The sequence below is a fragment of the Panthera pardus genome, unplaced genomic scaffold (genome assembly GCF_024362965.1).
Source record: "Panthera pardus isolate Hobbes unplaced genomic scaffold, ASM2436296v1 HiC_scaffold_20, whole genome shotgun sequence".
Taxonomy (NCBI): domain Eukaryota; kingdom Metazoa; phylum Chordata; class Mammalia; order Carnivora; family Felidae; genus Panthera; species Panthera pardus.
Window position 1 is genome coordinate 81,404,102 of NW_026526766.1, and position 20,222 is coordinate 81,424,323.

Consider the following 20,222-nt stretch of genomic DNA (forward strand, 5'->3'; position numbering starts at 1 on the left):
ACCTACAGACATCACAATGACTCTAAACCCATATCTTTCTATAATAACACTGAATGCAAATGGACTGTAAATAGAATGTAAATGCGCCAACCAAAAGACATAGGGTATCAGAATGGATAAAGAAACAAGACCCATCTATTTGCTGTCTACAAGAGACTCATTTTAGACCTGAGGACACCTTCAGGTTGAGAGTGAGGGGATGGAGAACTATTTATCATGCCACTGGAAGTCAAAACAAAGCTGGAGTAGCCATACTTATATCAGACAAACTAGACTTTAAATTAAAGGCTGTAGCAAGAGATGAAGAAGGGCATTATATAATAATCAGAGTCTATCCATCAGGAAGAGCTAACAATTATAAATGTCTATGTGCTGAATACAGGAGCCCCCAAATACATAAAACAAATACTCACAAACATAAGCAACCTTATTGATAAGAATGTAGTAATTGCAGGGGACTTTAACACTCCACTTACAGAAATGGATAGATCATCTAGACACACGGTCAATAAAGAAACAAGGGCCCTGAATGATACATTGGATCAGATGGACTTGACAGATATATTTAGAACTCTGCATCCCAAAGCAACAGAATATACTTTCTTCTCGAGTGCACATGGAACATTCTCCAAGATAGATCACATGCTGGGTCACAAAACAGCCCTTCATAAGTATACAAGAATTGAGATCATACCATGTATACTTTCAGACCACAATGCTATGAAGCTTGAAATCAACTACAGGAAAAAGTCTGGAAAATCTCCAAAAGCATGCAGGTTAAAGAACACCCTACTAAAGAATGAATGGGTCAACCAGGCAATTAGAGAAGAAATTAAAAAATATATGGAAACAAACGAAAATGAAAATACAACAATCCAAACGCTTTGGGATGCAGCGAAGGCAGTCCTGAGAGGAAAATACATTGCAATCCAGGCCTATCTCAAGAAACAAGAAAAATTCCAAAAACAAAATCTAACAGCACACCTAAAGGAAATAGAAGCAGAACAGCAAAGGCAGCCTAAATCCATCAGAAGAAGAGAAATAATAAAGATCAGAGCAGAAATAAACAATATAGAATCTAAAAAAACTGTAGAGCAGATCAATGAAATCAAGAGTTGGTTTTTTGAAAAAATAAACAAAATTGATAAACCTCTAGCCAGGCTTCTCAAAAAGAAAAGGGAGATGACCCAAATAGATAAAATCATGAATGAAAATGGAATGATTACAACCAATCCCTCAGAGATACAAACAATTATCAGGGAATACTATGAAAAATTGTATGCCAACAAATTGGACAACCTGGAAGAAATGGACAAATTCTTAAACACCCACACTCTTCCAAAACTCAATCAGGAGGAAATAGAAAGCTTGAACAGACCCATAACCAGCGAAGAAATTGAAGCAGTTATCAAAAATCTCCCAAGAAATAAGAGTCCAGGACCAGATGGCTTCCCAGGGGAGTTCTACCAGACGTTTAAAGCAGAGATAATACCTATCCTTCTCAGGCTATTCCAAAAAATAGAGAGGGAAGGAAAACTTCCAGACTCATTCTATGAAGCCAGTATTACTTTGATTCCTAAACCAGACAGAGACCCAGTAAAAAAAGAGAACTACAGGCCAATATCCCTGATGAATACGGATGCAAAAATTCTCAGTAAGATACTAGCAAATCGAATTCAACAGCAGATAAAAAGAATTATTCACCATGATCAAATGGGATTCATTCCTGGGATGCAGGGCTGGTTCAACATTCGCAAATCAATCAATGTGATACATCACATTAATAAAAGAAAAGATAAGAACCATATGATCCTGTCAATCAATGCAGAAAAGGCATTTGAAAAAATCCAGCAACGTTTCTTAATAAAAACCCTCGAGAAAGTCGGGATAGAAGGAACATACTCAAAGATCATGAAAGCCATTTATGAAAAGCCCACAGCTAACATCATCCTCAACGGGGAAAACCTGAGAGCTTTTTCCCTGAGACCAGGAACACGACAGGGATGTCCACTCTCACCGCTGTTGTTTAACATAGGGTTGGAAGCTCTAGCATCAGCAATCAGACAACAAAAGGAAATTAAAGGTATCAAAATTGGCAAAGATGAAGTCAAGCTTTCACTTTTTGCAGATGACATGATATTATACATGGAAAATCCGATAGACTCCACCAGAAGTCTGCTAGAACTGATACATGAATTCAGCAAAGTCGCAGGATACAAAATCAATGTACAGAAATCAGTTGCATTCTTATACACTAATAATGAAGCAACAAAAAGACAAATAAGGAAACTGATCCCATTCACAATTGCACCAAGAAGCATAAAATACCTAGGAATAAATCTAACCAAAGATGTAAAAGATCTGTATGCTGAAAACTATAGAAAGCTTATGAAGGAAATTGAAGAAGATATAAAGAAATGGAAAGACATTCCCTGCTCATGGATTGGAAGAATAAATATTGTCAAAATGTCAATACTACCCAAAGCTATCTACACATTCAATGCAATCCCAATCAAAATTGCACCAGCATTCTTCTCGAAGCTAGAACAACCAATCCTAAAATTCATATGGAACCACAAAAGGCCCCAAATAGCCAAAGTAATTTTGAAGAAGAAGACCAAAGCGGGAGGCATCACAATCCCAGACTTTAGCCTCTACTACAAAGCTGTCATCATCAAGACAGCATGGTATTGGCACAAAAACAGACACATAGACCAATGGAATAGAATAGAAAAACTAGACCCACAAACGTATGGCCAACTAATCTTTGACAAAACAGGAAAGAACATCCAATGGAAAAACAGTCTCTTTAACAAATGGTGCTGGGAGAACTGGACAGCAACATGCAGAAGATTGAAACTAGACCACTTTCTCACACCATTCACAAAAATAAATTCAAAATGGATAAAGGACCTGAATGTGAGACAGGAAACCATCAAAACCCTAGAGGAGAAAGCAGGAAAAGACCTCTCTGACCTCAGCCATAGCAATCTCTTACTCGACACTTCCCCACAGGCAAGGGAATTAAAAACAAAAATGAACTACTGGGATCTTATGAAGATAAAAAGCTTCTGCACAGCAAAGGAAACAACCAACAAAACTAAAAGGCAACCAACGGAATGGGAAAAGATATTTGCAAATGACATATCGGACAAAGGGCTAGTATCCAAAATCTATAAAGAGCTCATCAAACTCCACACCCGAAAAACAAATAACCCAGTGAAGAAATGGGCAGAAAACATGAATAGACACTTCTCTAAAGAAGACATCCGGATGGCCAACAGGCACATGAAAAGATGTTCAACGTCGCTCCTTATCAGGGAAATACAAATCAAAACCACACTCAGATACCACCTCACGCCAGTCAGAGTGGCCAAAATGAAGAAATCAGGAGACTATAGATGCTGGAGAGGATGTGGAGAAACAGGAACCCTCTTGCACTGTTGGTGGGAATGCAAATTGGTGCAGCCACTCTGCAAAACAGTGTGGAGGTTCCTCAAAAAATTAAAAATAGACCTACCCTATGACCCAGCAATACCACTGCTAGGAATTTACCCAAGGGATACAAGAGTACTGATGCATAGGGGCACTTGTACCCCAATGTTTATAGCAGCACTCTCAACAATAGCCAAATTATGGAAAGAGCCTAAATGTCCATCAACTGATGAATGGATAAAGAAATTGTGGTTTATATACACAATGGAGTACTACATGGCAATAAGAAAGAATGAAATATGGCCCTTTGTAGCAACATGGATGGAACTGGAGAGTGTGATGCTAAGTGAAATAAGCCATACAGAGAAAGACAGATACCATATGGTTTCACTCCTATGTGGATCCTGAGAAACTTAACAGAAACCCATGGGGGAGAGGAAGAAAAAAAAAAAGAGGTTAGAGTGGGAGAGAGCCAAAGCATAAGAGACTCTTAAAAACTGAGAACATACTGAGGGTTGATGGGGGGTGGGAGGGAGAGGAGGGTGGTTGATGGGTATTGAGGAGGGCACCTTTTGGGATGAGCACTGGGTGTTGTATGGAAACCAATTTGACACTAAACTTCATATATTGAAAAAAAAAAAAGAAGGAACTATGGGTGTCTAAGGGGCCCAAACTTGTCCCTCCTACACTCTCAATAAGTTTTCAGGGAATAAGGAGTCATTAGATGGCATGAGCCTGGGGAGTGTGAAACTGAAAGTGCCCATGGGAAATTTTCTGTGCTGGGCTGCCCAAAATGCACCTGGCAAAAGGACTTCCAGTGGTAGGTAACCTGTTGTGACAGAACAGCAACTGAGGTCCAAAGCCAAGGATGAAGTTCTAATCACTACATTCTAAAGGATGCTCTACCACTGGCAAACCAGCCCCCACACATCAGGGCTTTGGGGGAGGAGCTAGCACAAGGTCTGTCCCCATCAAGCACCACTCAAGTCTCCTGCTTCCCTAGCCAATGTGTGAAGAGGAACAAGAGAAGAAAAAGACAATGACCTTTCGGAGAAAAGAAGAAATATTTCTCTTCCACAAAACCAAGAAGCAAAGCTATGGAATGGGAGATTATATTTGTAAATGACATATCAGATAAATGGTTAATAGCCAAAATCTATAAAGAATGTTCCAAACTCAACACCCAAAAAACAAATAATCCAGTGAAGAAACGGGCAGAAGACATGAATAGACACTTTTCCAAAGAAGACATCTAGATGGTTAATAGACACATGAAAAGAAGCTCACCATCACTCATCATCAGGACAACACAAATTGGAACCATGATGAGATACTACCTCACACCTGTCAGAATGGCTCAAATTAACAACACAAGAAACAAGAGGTGTTAATAAGGATCCAGAGAAAGGGGAACCCTCTTACACTGTTAGTGGGAATGCAAAGGGGTGCACCCACCCTAGAGAATGGTATTGAGGTTCAAAAAACTACAAATAGAATTACCTTACATTTTAGCAATTGCACTATTAGGTATTTACCCAAATGATACAAAAATACAAACCCAAAGGGGTACGCATGCACTCCAATGCTAACAGCAGCATTATAAACAATGGCCAAACTAAGGCGAGAGCCCAAATGTTCATTAACTGATGCATGGATAAAGATGTGGTACATATATACAATGGAATATTACTCAGCCATCAAAAAGAATGAAATCTTGCCATTTGCAATGACATGCATGGAGCTAGAATGTATTGTGATAAGCAAAATAAGTCAATCAGATATAGACAAATACCATATAACTTCACTCATATGTGGAACTTAAGAAACAAAACAGATGAATATACGGGGGCGGGGAGAGGAGACAGGGGAACAAACCACATAAGATTCCTAATGATAGAGAACAAACTGAGGGTTGATGGAGGAAGGTGGATGGGAGATGGGTTAGATGGGTGATGGGCACCTGTCGTGATGAGCACTGTTGTATGTAAGTGATGAATCACCAAATTCTACTCCTGAAACCAATATTTATACTATATGTTGGCTAACTAAAATTTAAACTAAAAACTTTTCAAAATCAACTCTAGTGTTTCATTAGTTTAGTTTTAGGCCTTTAGTTTTAGTGCATCTGGAAAATATTTATATAAAATACTTATTACCTATATAAGAGGCCAAAATATTTACTTAATAAAACACAACTTTCCACTGAATTACCCCAGTATCAAATAATAAGTTCCAATACATACTTGAGTCTATTTCTGTACTCCTTAACTGCTCTAAAAAAATTAAGTCTATTAAAGGAAAACACATTTTTTAAGTATGGAAACAACCAACAATACCTAAAAGAAACAATAATCAAACTAAAAAAAAAGGACAGAAAACAAAAAGCGGTATTTTTCCAAAGTGGACATACAGATGGCCAACAGACACATGAAGAGATGTTCAACTTTACTGATGATCATGGAAATGCATATCAAAACTACAATGAGATATCACTTCACACCTATCAGAATGGCTAAAATCAACAACACAGGAAACAACAGGTGTTGGCGAATATGTAGAGAAAGGAGAACACTTTTGCACTGTAGGTGGGAATGCAAACTGGTGCAGCACTCTGGGAAACAGTGTGGAGTTTCCTCAAAAAATTAAAAACAGAACTACCCTATGACCCAGCAATTGTACTACTAGGAATTCATTCAAAGGATACAAAACTGTTGATTAAGATGGGGACATGCTCCCCAATTTTTATAGCAATTCTATCAACAACAACCAAATTATGGAAAGAGCACAAATATCCACCAACTGATGAATAGATAAAGAAGATGTGGTACCTATATACAACAGAATAATACTCGGTGATGAAGAATGAAATCTTGTCATTTGCAACAACGTGGATGGAACTAGAGTGTATTATGCTAAGCAAAATAAGTCAAGCAGATAAAGACAGATATATTATTTCACTCATATGGAATTTAAGAAACACAACAGATGAGCATAGGGGAAGGGAAGGCTATTAAGATAAAAACAGAGACGGAGGCAAACCATAAGAGACTTTTTTTTTAAATATCATTTATTGTCAAATTGGCTAACATACAGTGTGTAAAGTGTGCTCTTGGTTTTTGGGGTAGATTTCCGTGGTTCATCGTTTACATACAACACCCAGTGCTCATCCCAACAAGTGGCCTCCTCAATGCTCATCACCCATTTCCCCCTCTCCCCCACCCCCATTCACCCTCAGTTTGTTCTCTGTATTTAAGAGTCTTGTGGTTTGTGCCTTCCTCCCTCTCTGTTTGTAACTATTTTCTTCCCCTTCCCTTTCCCCATGGTCTTCTGTTAAGTTTCTCAAGATCCACATATGAGTGAAAACATGTGATATCTGTCCTTCTCTGACTGACTTATTTCACCCAGCAATAATACCTTCCAGTTCCATCCATGTTGCTGCAAATGGCATGATTTTATTCTTTCTCATTGCCAAGTAGTATTCCATTGTATATATAAACCACATCTTCTTTATCCATTCATCAGATGATGAACATTTAGGCTCTTTCCATAATTTGGCTATTGTTGAAAGTACTGCAATAAACATTGGGGTACATGTGCCCCTATGAATCAGCACTCCTGTATCCTTGGATAAATTCCTAGTAATGCTATTGCTGGGTCATAGGGCAGTTCTATTTTTAATTTTTTGAGGAACCTCCACACTGTTTCCCAGAGCAGCTACACAAGTTTGCGTTCCCATGAACAGTGCAAGAGGGTTCCCATTTCTCCACATCCTCGCCAACATCTGTAGTTTCCTGAGTTGTTCACTTTAGCCACTCTGACCGGTGGTGGGGTGGTATGTGGACACACACACACACACACACACACACACACACACACACACTGGAATGTTACTCAGATACTTAAAAAATGAAATCTTCCCATATTCTACATCATGGATTGACCTAGAGTGTATTATACTAAGTGAAATAAGTCAGACAGAGAAAAACAAATACTATATAATTTCATTTATATGTGAAATATAAAAGTAAAACAAAACAAACAAACAAACAAACACAGAATCAAATACAGAGAATAAACTGGTGGTAGCCAGAAGGGGGTTAGGCAAAATAAAAGAAGGGGATAAATAAATATAAACTTCTAGTTATAAAATAAGTAAGTCATGCAAATAAAAGTACAGCGTAAGGAATATAGTCAATAATATTGTAATAATATTGTATGGTGACAGAGGGTGGTTACACTTATTGTGGTGAACACTGACTAATATACAAAACTGTTGAATCAATATGCTGTAACCTGAAACATATATTACATTTTATAATAATTATATTTCATGGCACAAAAACAGACACTCAGATCAATGGAACAGAATAGAGAACTCAGAAATGGGCCCACAAACATATGGCCAACTAATCCTTGACAAAGCAGGAAAGAATATCCAATGGAATAAAGGCAGTCTCTTCAGCAAGTGGTGCTGGGAAAACTGGACAGCGACGTGCAGAAGAATGAACCTGGACCACTTACTTACACCATACACAAAAACAAACTCAAAATGGATGAAAAACCTAAATGTAAGACAGGAAGCCATCAAAATCCTCAAGAAGAAAGCAGGCAAAAACCTCTCTGATCTTGGCCACAGCAATTTCTTGCTCAACACATCTCCAGAGGCAAGGGAAACAAAAGCAAAAATGAACTATTGGGACCTCATCAAAATAAAAAGCTTCTGCACAGTGAAGGAAACAATCATCAAAACTAAAAGGCAACCAACAGAATAGGAGATGATATTGGCAAATGACATATCAAATAAAGGGTTAGTATCCAAAATCTATAAAGACCTTATCAAACTCAACACCCAAAAAACAAAGAATCCAGTGAAGAAATGGGCAAAAGACATGAATAGACACATCTCCAAAAAAGACATCCAGATGGCCAACCAACACATGAAAAAATGCTCAACATCACTCATCATCATGGAAATACAAATCAAAACCACAATGAGATACCACCTTACACCTGTCAAAATGGCTAACATTAACAACTCAGGCAACAACAGATGTTGGCGAGGATGCAGAGAAAGAGGATCTCTTTTGCATTGATGGTGGGAATGCAGGTTCATACAGCCACTCTGGAAAACAGTATGGAGGTTCCTCAAAAAACTAAAAATGGAACTACGCTGTGACTTAGCAATTGCACTACTAGGTATTTATCCAAGGGATACAGGTATGCTGTTTCATAAACATGCACCCCCATGTTTATAGTAGCACTATAGACAATAGCCAAAGTATGGAAAAAGCCCAAATGTCCATCAATGGATAAATGGATAAAGAAGATGTGGTATATATATATACAATGGAGTATTGCTCGGCAATCAAAAAGAATGAAATCTTGCCATTGCAACTACATGGATGGAACTAGAGGGTATTATGCTAAGCGAAATTAGTCAGAGAAAGACAAATATCATATAACTTCATTCATATGAGGGCTTTAAGACACAGAGAAGATGAACATAAGGGAAGGAAAGCAAAAATAATATAAAAACAGGGAGGGGGACAAAACATAAGAGACTCTTAAATATGGAGAACAAACAGAGGGTTACTGGAGGGATTGTGGGAGGGGAGATGGGCTAAATGGGTAAGGGGCAATAAGGAATTTATTCCTAAAGGAATCTACTCCTAAAATCACTGTTGCACTATATGCTAACTAATTTGGAAAAGATTTAAAAAGTAAAATTAATAATAAAAACAAAACACTACTGAGATATTAAAAAATAATTATATTTTAGTAATAAATACAAATAAATAAATTTTGAAAAATAAGTCATAGGGATGTAATGTACTGCATAGTTAATATAGTTTAAGATTGTAACAACTTTGTATGGTGACAGGTTGTAGCTACATTTATCCTGGTAATTACTTCATAAAGTATATAAATGTTGAAGCACTATATTGTACACCAGAAACTAATATGTTATATGACAATGACACTTAAATAATACATAAATACATAACAATAAACTTGAAGATACACATGATGTTGTAGTTCTTCCAGGGAGTTGTCCTTTGAAAAAATGGAGGCACTAAGGGGAACTCCAAAAAAAACTTTTTCAAGATGGAAACTGGACCTACATGTCCCTGCCTGGTGCTCTGTCCTCACGATATATGGGACATCACCCACTAAGCCAGGGACAGAAGCTTATTGTTTCAGAGAGGTTACAAGAGCTAGGGACAGAAAATTATTGTCCATCTTGGAAACATATACCAGGCTATGCAGATGCTGGATTCTACCCAGATGTTTGAGGTGAGGGATATGCAGCCACCTAGGGAGGGAGAACACATACAATTCTTCTGAACCCTTCGAGACAATCCTGTAAAAGGTTAATGTGTGTTTCTCTTCTTACTGTCCCACCAAACACCAGGGATTTAGTGACACAGCATCAGAAGAATCTCCCATGAGGGATGTAGGGGCTGTAAGTATCTACAGCTTGGGAAGGGTGGTAAGAATCCATGGAAGGGAGCATTCATATTCAAGAAACCTTAGATTTTCTACAACCAGGGACATTTTCTGTTTGCTGTCTCTAAGCACAGTTTGTCTTCTTTTCCATGGAGCAGAAATAAGGGGAGGGGAATAAATACATGAGGCAAGACTTCAATGTCCTTCCCTGGTAAGAAGGTGTAAATATCTGAACTCAGAGAGATAATTAGTCATCACTGGATGCTAAGAGAGTGACCTTATGTTTGTGCTAAATGTTGAGATTTTATATCTATACTCTATAATCTTTATTTACCCAGTCTACCTGTGAGTCACATAGCCCAGACCTCAGAATAGGAATTCTCAGCTGAAGAAAGGGAATTTGGGGAGAGAATTTTCTCACAAAAATATACTCCCTCCCTTTCACTTTCCCTTCCCCATCTCTCTTTGCCCCTAACTGCTTACATTCAGTTCTACATTCAGTTCAATGTTTTTTAATGACTATCCTGCTTCTGTTGCAAGTGATGTGGAAAGAAGCATGTTTGTTTAAAAAGATTGTTATTCTTCAACCACAAATTAGGTGAGATAGCTATTTCATGATTATATAGGGGTGGCTTAGCCCAAAATAACCTTTATGAGAAGCTGACCTGAACCTTATTCATAGACTGTATCTGTGAATCCTGTGATTATCAGCCACAGAGTAAGGAAAAGAAGACGGTAATATCTCTCTCTCTCTCTCTCTCTCTCTCTCTCTCTCTCTCTCTCTCTCTCTCTGTGTGTGTGTGTGTGTCTGTGTGTGTGTGCTCCTCTTTTTCTCTCTCTTTCCTCTTGAATCTATTTTCTATAGATCTCTATCTCAAAAATTCTAAAAGAACAAGTGAAAATACACTTCTGGCTCTCATTTGCCCATATTCATAAAGAAAAACATTGAAGTAAATGCTCTATTAGTAACTGCTAATTCTCATTGCAAGAACCAGATGGAAAGGTGCATGTCCTAGATGACATAAGAACCATTAATTGACAGGACCTTTTACCTGTAGGTGCATTCAAGTCTATGGGAATGTCCAACCTGACAAGACTGTCTGAATTCATCCTCATAGGACTCTCCTCTCACCCTGAGGACCAGAAGCCACTCTTTGCTCTCTTTCTTATCATGTACCTGGTCACTATAACGGGGAATCTGCTCATCATCCTGGCTATCCGCTCTGATCCCAAACTCCAAAACCCCATGTACTTCTTCCTGAGCATCTTGTCCTTTGCTGATATTTGCTACACAACAGTCGTAGTCCCCAAGATGTTAGTGAACTTCTTATCAGAGACAAAGACCATTTCCTATGCTGAATGTATGACACAGATGTATTTTTTCCTGGTTTTTGGAAACATAGACAGTTATCTCCTGGCAGTTATGGCCATTGACCGCTATGTAGCCATTTGTAATCCTTTCCACTATGTCACTGTGATGAACCACAGACGCTGTACGTTGCTGCTGGCCTTCTCCGTAGCTTTCTCCTGCCTCCACTCCCTCCTACATGTCCTCCTGGTGAATCGGCTCACGTTCTGCGCATCAAATGTAATCCAACATTTTTTCTGTGATGTCAACCCTGTTCTGAAACTGGCCTGCTCTTCCACCTTTGTCAATGAAGTTATGGCCATGACAGAAGGGATGGCTTCTGTGATGGCCCCATGTATCTGCATCATCATCTCATACCTAAGAATCCTCATTGCTGTCTTCAACATTCCCTCGGCATCTGGAAAATGCAAAGCCTTCTCCACCTGCAGCTCCCATCTCACTGTGGTGACTCTGTTTTATGGGAGTATTAGCTATGAATATTTCCACCCTTTGTCCAGGTATACTGTCAAGGACCGAGTAGCAACAATCATCTACACTGTACTGACATCCATGTTGAATCCATTTATCTACACTTTGAGAAATAAAGACATGAAACGGGGCTTAGAGAAACTGATAAGCAGGATTAAGGCTCAAATGGATATGCTTTCTACTACACAAGCCAACAAAATCCATGGATCCTGATTATAAGGTGTGAGTATGGTTGTGTGTGCTCATGTACACACGCCTGCACACACTCATAGGTGCACACACACACACACATACACACACCAGGATGTAAGGCAAATTTTGTAAAAACATACTCTTTGCTCAACTGTAGTTGCACCCTGTACTTTTAAGCCCTGTGGTCTCTGTTATGTCATGGTTGACAGTATCATTCATGTCTTAGTACCTATGCTACAATGCAGATTACAATATTTCTCTATTCCAGAAAATCACATTCCTCTTACCCCTTCCATATTTATATGGAACCTCCCATATTTCCAACATTTATAAATACATCCGAGTTTGGTCACTTGAATTACAAGAGAGTTTTTGTACATCTACTTAGAAATTTATATATGTGCAAAAATGTTTTGCCTTCATAAACACTCTGTTCTATCTGAAATAGTCAGAAGTTGTTTTGCAGGTTGTTGGGTGGGTGGGTGAGTGTGTGTGTGTGTGTGTGTGTGTGTGTGTGTGTGTGTGTGTGTGTCCTCTCTGTTGGACTAGGAGCTTCCCAACTGCAGAGTGTGTGTTCTCTGATCATGCCATGATACAACTATGGTTCCTTTTATTAATTCTCCCCACAGCTGGATATCCTGAGCTCTGGAGTCATTAGATTCACAACAACTGACATCAATCACTTAACTGACAATTAGTAAGCCAGCTCTATGCCTCTGTATGTGTTTTGGTCTCCTCCCCTCCTCAGGTTGCATTCATCAGCCAACACTCCCTGAAACTCCTTGCCTGTGTGCTTCTCTCTCAAAGGTGCCTGTATTTCCATGTCTTTTCTATTCGTTACTTTTTTCAGAATGATATAAGATTTGTTCTATGTAATCAGAAATGCTCCCAGTGGCCACTGAAGACAAGAGTCAAAAATCAATGGATGTAAACTACTACTAAGAAGCTTTGGGTTACAAAGCATCATATAAAAGAGGCTCTCAACTCAGTTGGAAAATGAATTACACAGAAAAGCAGTCTGATAAATTATTTTTTCATTTATTTTTTAATTTTATTTAAATCCAAGTTAGTTAACATATAGTGTAATAATGATTTCAAGAATAGAACTAGGTGATTCACCGCTTATATTTAACACCCAGTGCTCATCCCAACAAGTGCCCTCCTTAATGTCTGTCACCCATTTAGTCCATCCCCTACTTTAAACTTAAGAAATTGCTTTACCCTTAAGAGCAGCAACATGGTGAGATTCTCTCTCTTTCTATCCAAGTGTTTGCATTTTAGAGATGCCTAAGTCAATCAAATTAATCTCCCATAGTATTTCAGACAAGAGATTTATGGATAATTCTAAAGTTTTAAATAATAGAATAAGGAGTCTTTATACCCTTTTGATTTTGCCTCAGTCATCCCTAACCTAGGGCAAGGCTGAGTCTGGGTGAGAACAAATTCCTCAATTTCATTCCTTTATTACATGTATGGCAAATTAGTTTAACTCCATTCCAAGTCTCATCAATTGATAAGGATATCCCATTTTGTTGTAGTGAAAAAAAACTTGTGCTGAACTCTGCGCTGAATACAGAAGATTGAATAAAGATTGATAAAAGTGTCTGTTTTGGTTGTGGGTGCAAAAAATACTGGTTCATATACAACAAGCAGATTTTCACAGCCATTGTAAACCTCACACCTCAGACATCTGAAAATGGAATTTTATTTCTATATCTTCATTTCTATAGTTCAATTTACTTTTGCTATTGAGCCCTCCATCTATCTGGCTGTATCTCAATTCGGACTTAACCCAATCCAATATTTTTTCAGTAAATTTTTATTTACAATTGAGCCTCATTCATTCATTTCCCACCTCTCATGGATATCATTGTTCCTTCCAAGTCCTGTTTCTAAATTCTCAGGACATACACAACTTGCCCCTGATGTCTTCAAAGACACAACAGGTTTTTGTTTGCTTTGTTTTTAGATTACTCTGTACTTTCATCTTTGCTGATTCAGTTTCTGACATCTGACCTTATTCCATTCATTTGTCACCATGGGTAAGGGCTAGGGCTTGACTATAAGATTGATGACTGGCCCACATGACTTCTTATACTGTGCAATGATGATCCAATGGTGATATCAGTGGGGGGCATCATGAGGGGGTTCCTGCCACAGCCCTTTGACATTAGTCTACTCTTTTCTCTCTATGAACCTGGCTTCTGTTCCTCTCACTCATGTATTTGAACAAGTCACTCTAGGCCCTTGAAAAACCTTTAATTTTTTTTATGTTTTTTTTTTGTTCATTTATTTTTGAGAAAAAGAGAGACAGAGTGTGAGTGGGGGAGGTGCAGAGAAAGAGGGAGACACAGAATCTGAAGCAGGTTCCAGATTCTGAGCTGTCAGCACAGAGCCAGATGCAGGTCTCCAACTCACAAACTGCAAGATCATGACCTGAGCTGAAGTTGGATGCTTAACTGACTGAGCCCCTGGAAAACCTTCAAATTAACCTCCAGGAAAATACTGACGGCAATATCAGGTCCTCTGCTGTCTAAATAAAATGCCACCATTTTCTATCACTCTTTTTAATTGTGAGAGCAAGAGGAGAACCACTACAGCCCTCATATTGGGATCAGGGCACACGTCCACTCTACTGTGAGATTCACAGACTTAAAGGACCTTGCAAGAGACTCTCTAGTGTTATTTAAATGTGCTCTATTGCTTTTGTTTCTTCTTCAACTCTTCCCTGGGTTATATGTGGATCCCAAGTGATGACTCTTAAGAATTTGGTGTCTAACACACTGGAGTTTTAGCCTGAATTGTGTTTCCCCCTAATTTCATAAGTTGACATCCTAACCCCCTCATCTCAGAATGTGACTTATTTTGGGATAGGGCCTTTAAAGAGGTAATTAAGTTAAAATGATGTCATGATTCAGGTGGTCTCCAATCCAAGATGACTGGTGTTCTTACAGGAAGAGGAGGTTAAAACACAGATATACACAGAGGTAAGAACTTGCGGAGATACAGATAGAAGATTGCAAGCCAAAAAGCATTTCCTCAGAAGATACCAACCCTGCCAATACCTTGGTCTCAAACTTCCAGCCTCCAGAATTATAAGAAAATAAATTTCCATTGCTTAAGCCACCCAGTCTGTAACACTTTGTATGGCAGCCCCAGAAAACGAATACAATATCTTTGATAATTTTGCTGGTGAGACCTGAAAAGTAAATGGTGCTTAATCCCCAAAATTTTAATTCACAGTATCTGCTTGCAACAAATCTTCCATTTTGGCAATGAAATCAGTTTTCAAAACCTGAGTGTTGCTGATTCACGGATTATCTCAGAAAATATAAAACTGGGAACTGGGGCGCCTGGGTGGCTCAGTCGGTTAGACATCCAACTTTTGATACTGGCTCATGTTATGGTCTCACAGTCGTGGGACTGAGCCCCGCGTTGGGCTCTACATTGAGCATGGAGCCTGCTTGGGATTCTCTCTTTCCCTCTCCCTCCATCCTTCCCCGGCTCAAAGACAAGGGAACACTGATTAAACTAAAGTCTCAAGTAGGAAAAGAATTACTGTTACCATGAGACCTTTGAGTATGTGACAGCTCTTTATTCTACCTTCTTCTAACACAGGTAAAGTCAAAGCTGAATATCCAGTTTCTCCTTAGTAAGATTTTACTTAACCTGACTTGAATTTAACTAAATTGCTTTACCATTTCTTTCCAACATTAATAACTAGAAGCCGACTCTCAGTTATAGACAACAAACTAATGGTTACCAGAGCAGAGGTAGGTGGGGTCATGGGTTAAATACATGTATGTAGAGTATTAAAGAGTGCACTTGTTGTGCACAGCTGCTGGCCTACTGACCATTGGTCAACTTCTGCACTGGCACCTTTATGTCATACAAAGGGAATATAAGTGCTATCTATGTATGATTATGTGCTCACAGTTTTTCCCTCTACAGGAGATTTCAGACAAGATCATTTTGCCCAAAAGAAAAACTGTGGGTGTTTCAGGGGCCCAAAGATTTCCCCCAGTATGTTCCTGATGAGTTTTAAAGGAACAAGGAGTCATGAGAAGAGATGAGGCTGGGGACTGTGAGGCTGAAGGTGCCTATGGGAATTCCCCGGTGCTGGGCTGGCCAAAGTGCCCCTGGCAAAAGGACTTCCACTGGGAGCTAACCTGTTGTGCCAGAATAGCAACTAAGGCCCAAAACCGAGGATGAAGTCTAACCCCTACATTCTAAAGAATGGTCAGGCACTGGCAATCCAGCCCTCTACCCATCAGGGCTTTGGGGGAATAGCTGGCACAAGCTCCACTACCACCAGCCACCATTCAAACCTCCTGCTTCCACTTTGCCATTTTTCCCTGGGCAGCATTTCCATCATCAGCCTCACAGAAAGAGGCAGCTGAGTCTTAGAGGATGACCCAAATTTTCTTGAGTTCCCTGGCCATAACGCCTTCATAATTTCCATCATCTAGTGAGCTAGTATTTACCTTTTATCATATATTTTTAACAAATTTAAAGATGCCAGCCAATGTATACTAGGTTATCATGGTAACATAGAAGTAACTAGCATAAATCTGACCTATAATTCTGACTGATGGGAATTAATGACCTCATTTTATTTATTACTTATTTATTTGAGTGACCTCATTTTAAAGATGAGGAAACTGAAGTTCAAAGAGGTAAAGTGACTTGCCCAAAGTCACTAGCAGGTAAGAATAAACAGAATTCAAACTCAGAATTGACAAAATCTACATCCCAAGTGCCTACCTAAACAGCATGGGGAGAAATGCAAGCTGTCTGTGGCCACACCTTAACTTGTGTGAGACTATCACCGAGAACAGCCATGACCTTCCCCCAGAGGCCCTGCTTGGCCTCTATTCCAGAAGAGTTATGAACCAGGTGACCAATGTTCTGATCAGGACATCAACATTTTTGTTCTCAATGTAAAGTATATTTCTTTGACTACACAATGAAATGGGTGTGTCTGGATAATCTGTTTCTCTGACAGCCGGACAGTGTTGGGATACATTATGGCCATGGTTACATTGGTAATGACTTGATGTCCTGAGAGGCTCTAGGCTTAATTCCCAAGAAACCATTCACAAGGAGAAGACAAACTTTTACCCCAGAGCTCTATTTAATTAGGCTGTAAGAAGCTACCCTTAGTGGTTAATTAGCATCAAAGTAAAGAATCCTGGAGGTTCACCAGTAAGATCTCCCCAGAGCCTCGTTAAGAAAGTTGTGATTGGATTTTGTCTCTCTGAGGGAACTTCTGCCATGACAGTGGCTCAGAAACTTTTCTGGCACAATGTCATTAGTGAGTTCTCCTGCTTTACCCTGGGCTCCTCTCAAAGGGCCACATTCTGCTTTGATTCCACAAAGGGAATTGAGGATGCCATAACTCTAAGGCTTTGCCTTCTCCCATCTGAGCTCAATCCTGTAAGGGCAGCTTTGGAGGAAGCTATTGAGTAACCGGTTTTAGAGGGAGACAAGGTTTAAACCAGTTGTAGCCAGAACCTTTTCCCTTATATGCTTTGAAGAAATTTATCCTTTAGGCATAGAAATCAATTCTCCCATTCCTGTTGGTCTCCTAATTAAAAATCTTAACAATAGTGTCTATCGACTTTATCTTAAGCAGTGGTTCTCAGCCTCCTCTGCACATATAGCATCACCTGGGGAGCTTTTAAAAAAAAGCCTGAAAGGGGTGCCTGGGTGGCTCAGTTGGTTAAGCATCCAACTTCCACTCAGGTCATGATCACGCAGTTTGTGGGTTTGAGCCCCATGTCGGGCTCTGTGCTGACAGTTTGGAGCCTGCCTCAGATTCTGTGTCTCTCTCTGCCCCTCCCCAACTTGTGCTCTGTCTATCAAAAATAAATAAAATGTAAAAAAAGAAAAAGATTTTTTTTAAAAGATCCTGATGCCCAGGACCACACCCCAGACCAATTAAACCTAAACCCCTGAGATGTAACCCAGGTATCAGTTTGAAAGCTCCCAGGTGATTCCAATAAACAGCCAAGCTTGAAAACCACTGACCTCTTTAAGGGACTTGAGTTGGCTTGTGAAATTTGGTAGAGCCACTGTTGTTATTTTAAGGTTTGGCAAATTAATGACCTTCTTCCTCTGTCTCCTGGGTATGTTTTTAGCTATCATAAGGTATTTAAGGTTTTTATATGTCAATATTTGATGGAAAGAAGGCATTGTGTTAAAATATTTTAATTCTATTTTTCTCACCTTCCTTATTTCTTACCATTTTTTACTTTCTGAGGATACAGATACCACATGTTGTGAAATTCAAGTAGAAGCTATAATGTACAAACTGAAAAGCCCTCCTGAATTTCACCCACAAACTTGTTATATAGAGGACAATATGTTTACATATGCAAATATAAAGATTAAGAGCACTTGTGACCAGTACTGGCTGTTGTATGGAAGCGTTGAATCACTATTGTACACTTGAAACTAGTACATTAACTAACTGGAATTCAGCTAAGTTAGCTAACATTAACTAACCAGAATTTAAATAAAAACTTAAAAAAAAAATTTAAGACTCTTTAAGTAGAAAAAAATATATTAAGAGCATTGAAATCATACTGCATAAATATATTACCTTTGGACTTGACTTTTCATCTAACGAGATGTCTTGAGGGTGGTTTCAAGTCACTACTATCCATGATATACTATTGTTTTTAACTTGTTCATTTATTTAACTTATTCTTTTAATAGTTTATAATATGAAGCTACCATAATTTATTTAACCATTCCTCTATTCCTGGACATTTTAAAAGTTTCTATTTTCTCTTATATCTATTACAAACAATACTTCTATGAACACCTTGTGTTCAATATGAACACATATTGTTCAAATGCCTTATATACATAAAAGTGAAATTTGAGAGACATTGTCAAGTTGTTCTCCAAAATGGCTGTGTGCATTTCTGTGCCAGCCTGTAGTGCATGAAGCACCTTTCCCCTCACAAGTTCAACACCATAGAGTATCAACATCAACATCTTCTATGTTTACTAATATATTCATCAAAATAAATAATACTTTATTGTCTTTTATATGTTTATTGATCCTATTTCTTTCACTGTGAATTACCTGTTTATCTCCTTTTCTCATTTTCCTATTAAAGTATTAGCCAGAATGGACTTTTGTTATTTTTACTTTTTTAATTTTATTTTAGATAGAGAGAGTACACAGGTGGGGGAGAAGGGAAGAGGGAGGGAGGGAGAGAGAGAGGGAGAGAGAGAGGGAGAGAGAGAGGGAGAGAGAGAGGGAGAGAGAGAGGGAGAGAGGGAGAGAGGGAGAGAGGGAGAGAGAGAGAGAGAGAGAGAGAGAGAGAGAATGAATCCCAAGCAGGTTCTACGCTCAGCAAGGTGCCCAGTGCCGGGCTCAATCCTACGAACCATGACATCATGACCTGAGCAAAAACCAAGAGTCAGACAGTCAACCAACTGAGCCACCCAAGTGCCCCAGCCAGAGTGCATTTAAATGCTGCAACATTAGGTTAATCCCCAAATCCCAATAGTTTCACATGGCAAAACTTTATTTCTTGCTCACATAATATGTCTGTTGCAGGTCACCAGGGCTGTTCTATGGATAGTGACTCAGAGAAAATCATGCTGATAGAGATCCACCATAGTTTATCAAAAACTTATGGCCTCCTTATCAGGGAAAGATAGAATGGAGAATTTCATGTGGTTTTCTGTTGCCTTAATCCATAAATAACACACATCACTTAAACTCATATTTCTTTGGACAGAAGTCCCCATGTGTTCACATCAAACTGCAAGGGGTGGGAAATGCAAGTTTTCATATGGAATATTTGGTAAACATCACTGCTCCTGTAAACATCCTGTAAACATCACAATTGGAATATTTGTCGTTTTCTTATTGATTTATTAGAGTCTTTTCTATCACATGAATACTAATCTTGTCTGATACATATATATACATCATCAGTATTTTCTCCAAATCCTTTGACTCTCTCTTAAATTTTTTTAATGTTTATTTTATTTTTGAGAGAGAAAGACTACTGTGAGCTGGGGAGGAGTAGAGAGAGAGAGGGAGACACAGAATCTGAAGCAGGCTCCAGGCTCTGAGCTGTCAGCACAGAGCCCGATGCGGGGCTCGAACTCACAAACCACAAAATCATGACCCACGCTGAAGTTGGACACTTAACTGACTGAGCCACCCAGTACCCCCCCCCCCTTTGACTCTCTTTTAACCCTGTCCATGACATCATTGGTCACACACATATTTTTGCTTTTATGTAGTCAAATCTGCCCATCTTTTTCCTTTACAGCTTCAAGG

The 20,222-nt window shown here is 39.0% G+C and overlaps 1 protein-coding gene across 1 annotated transcript; it reads left to right on the plus strand.

Annotated features, from left to right (window-relative positions):
* The first annotated feature begins 10,954 nt into the window (after window positions 1–10,954).
* Window positions 10,955–11,932, plus strand: LOC109261267 (olfactory receptor 1L3-like). The gene has a single exon (XM_019439841.2). The coding sequence runs from the start codon at window positions 10,955–10,957 to the stop codon at window positions 11,930–11,932; it is 978 nt and encodes a 325-aa protein (XP_019295386.2).
* Window positions 11,933–20,222: the final 8,290 nt, after the last annotated feature.

Bases quoted from the DNA above. Each gene is read 5' to 3' on its own strand.
- LOC109261267 (XM_019439841.2), top strand. From the start codon at position 10,955: ATGGGAATGTCCAACCTGACAAGACTGTCTGAATTCATCCTCATAGGA.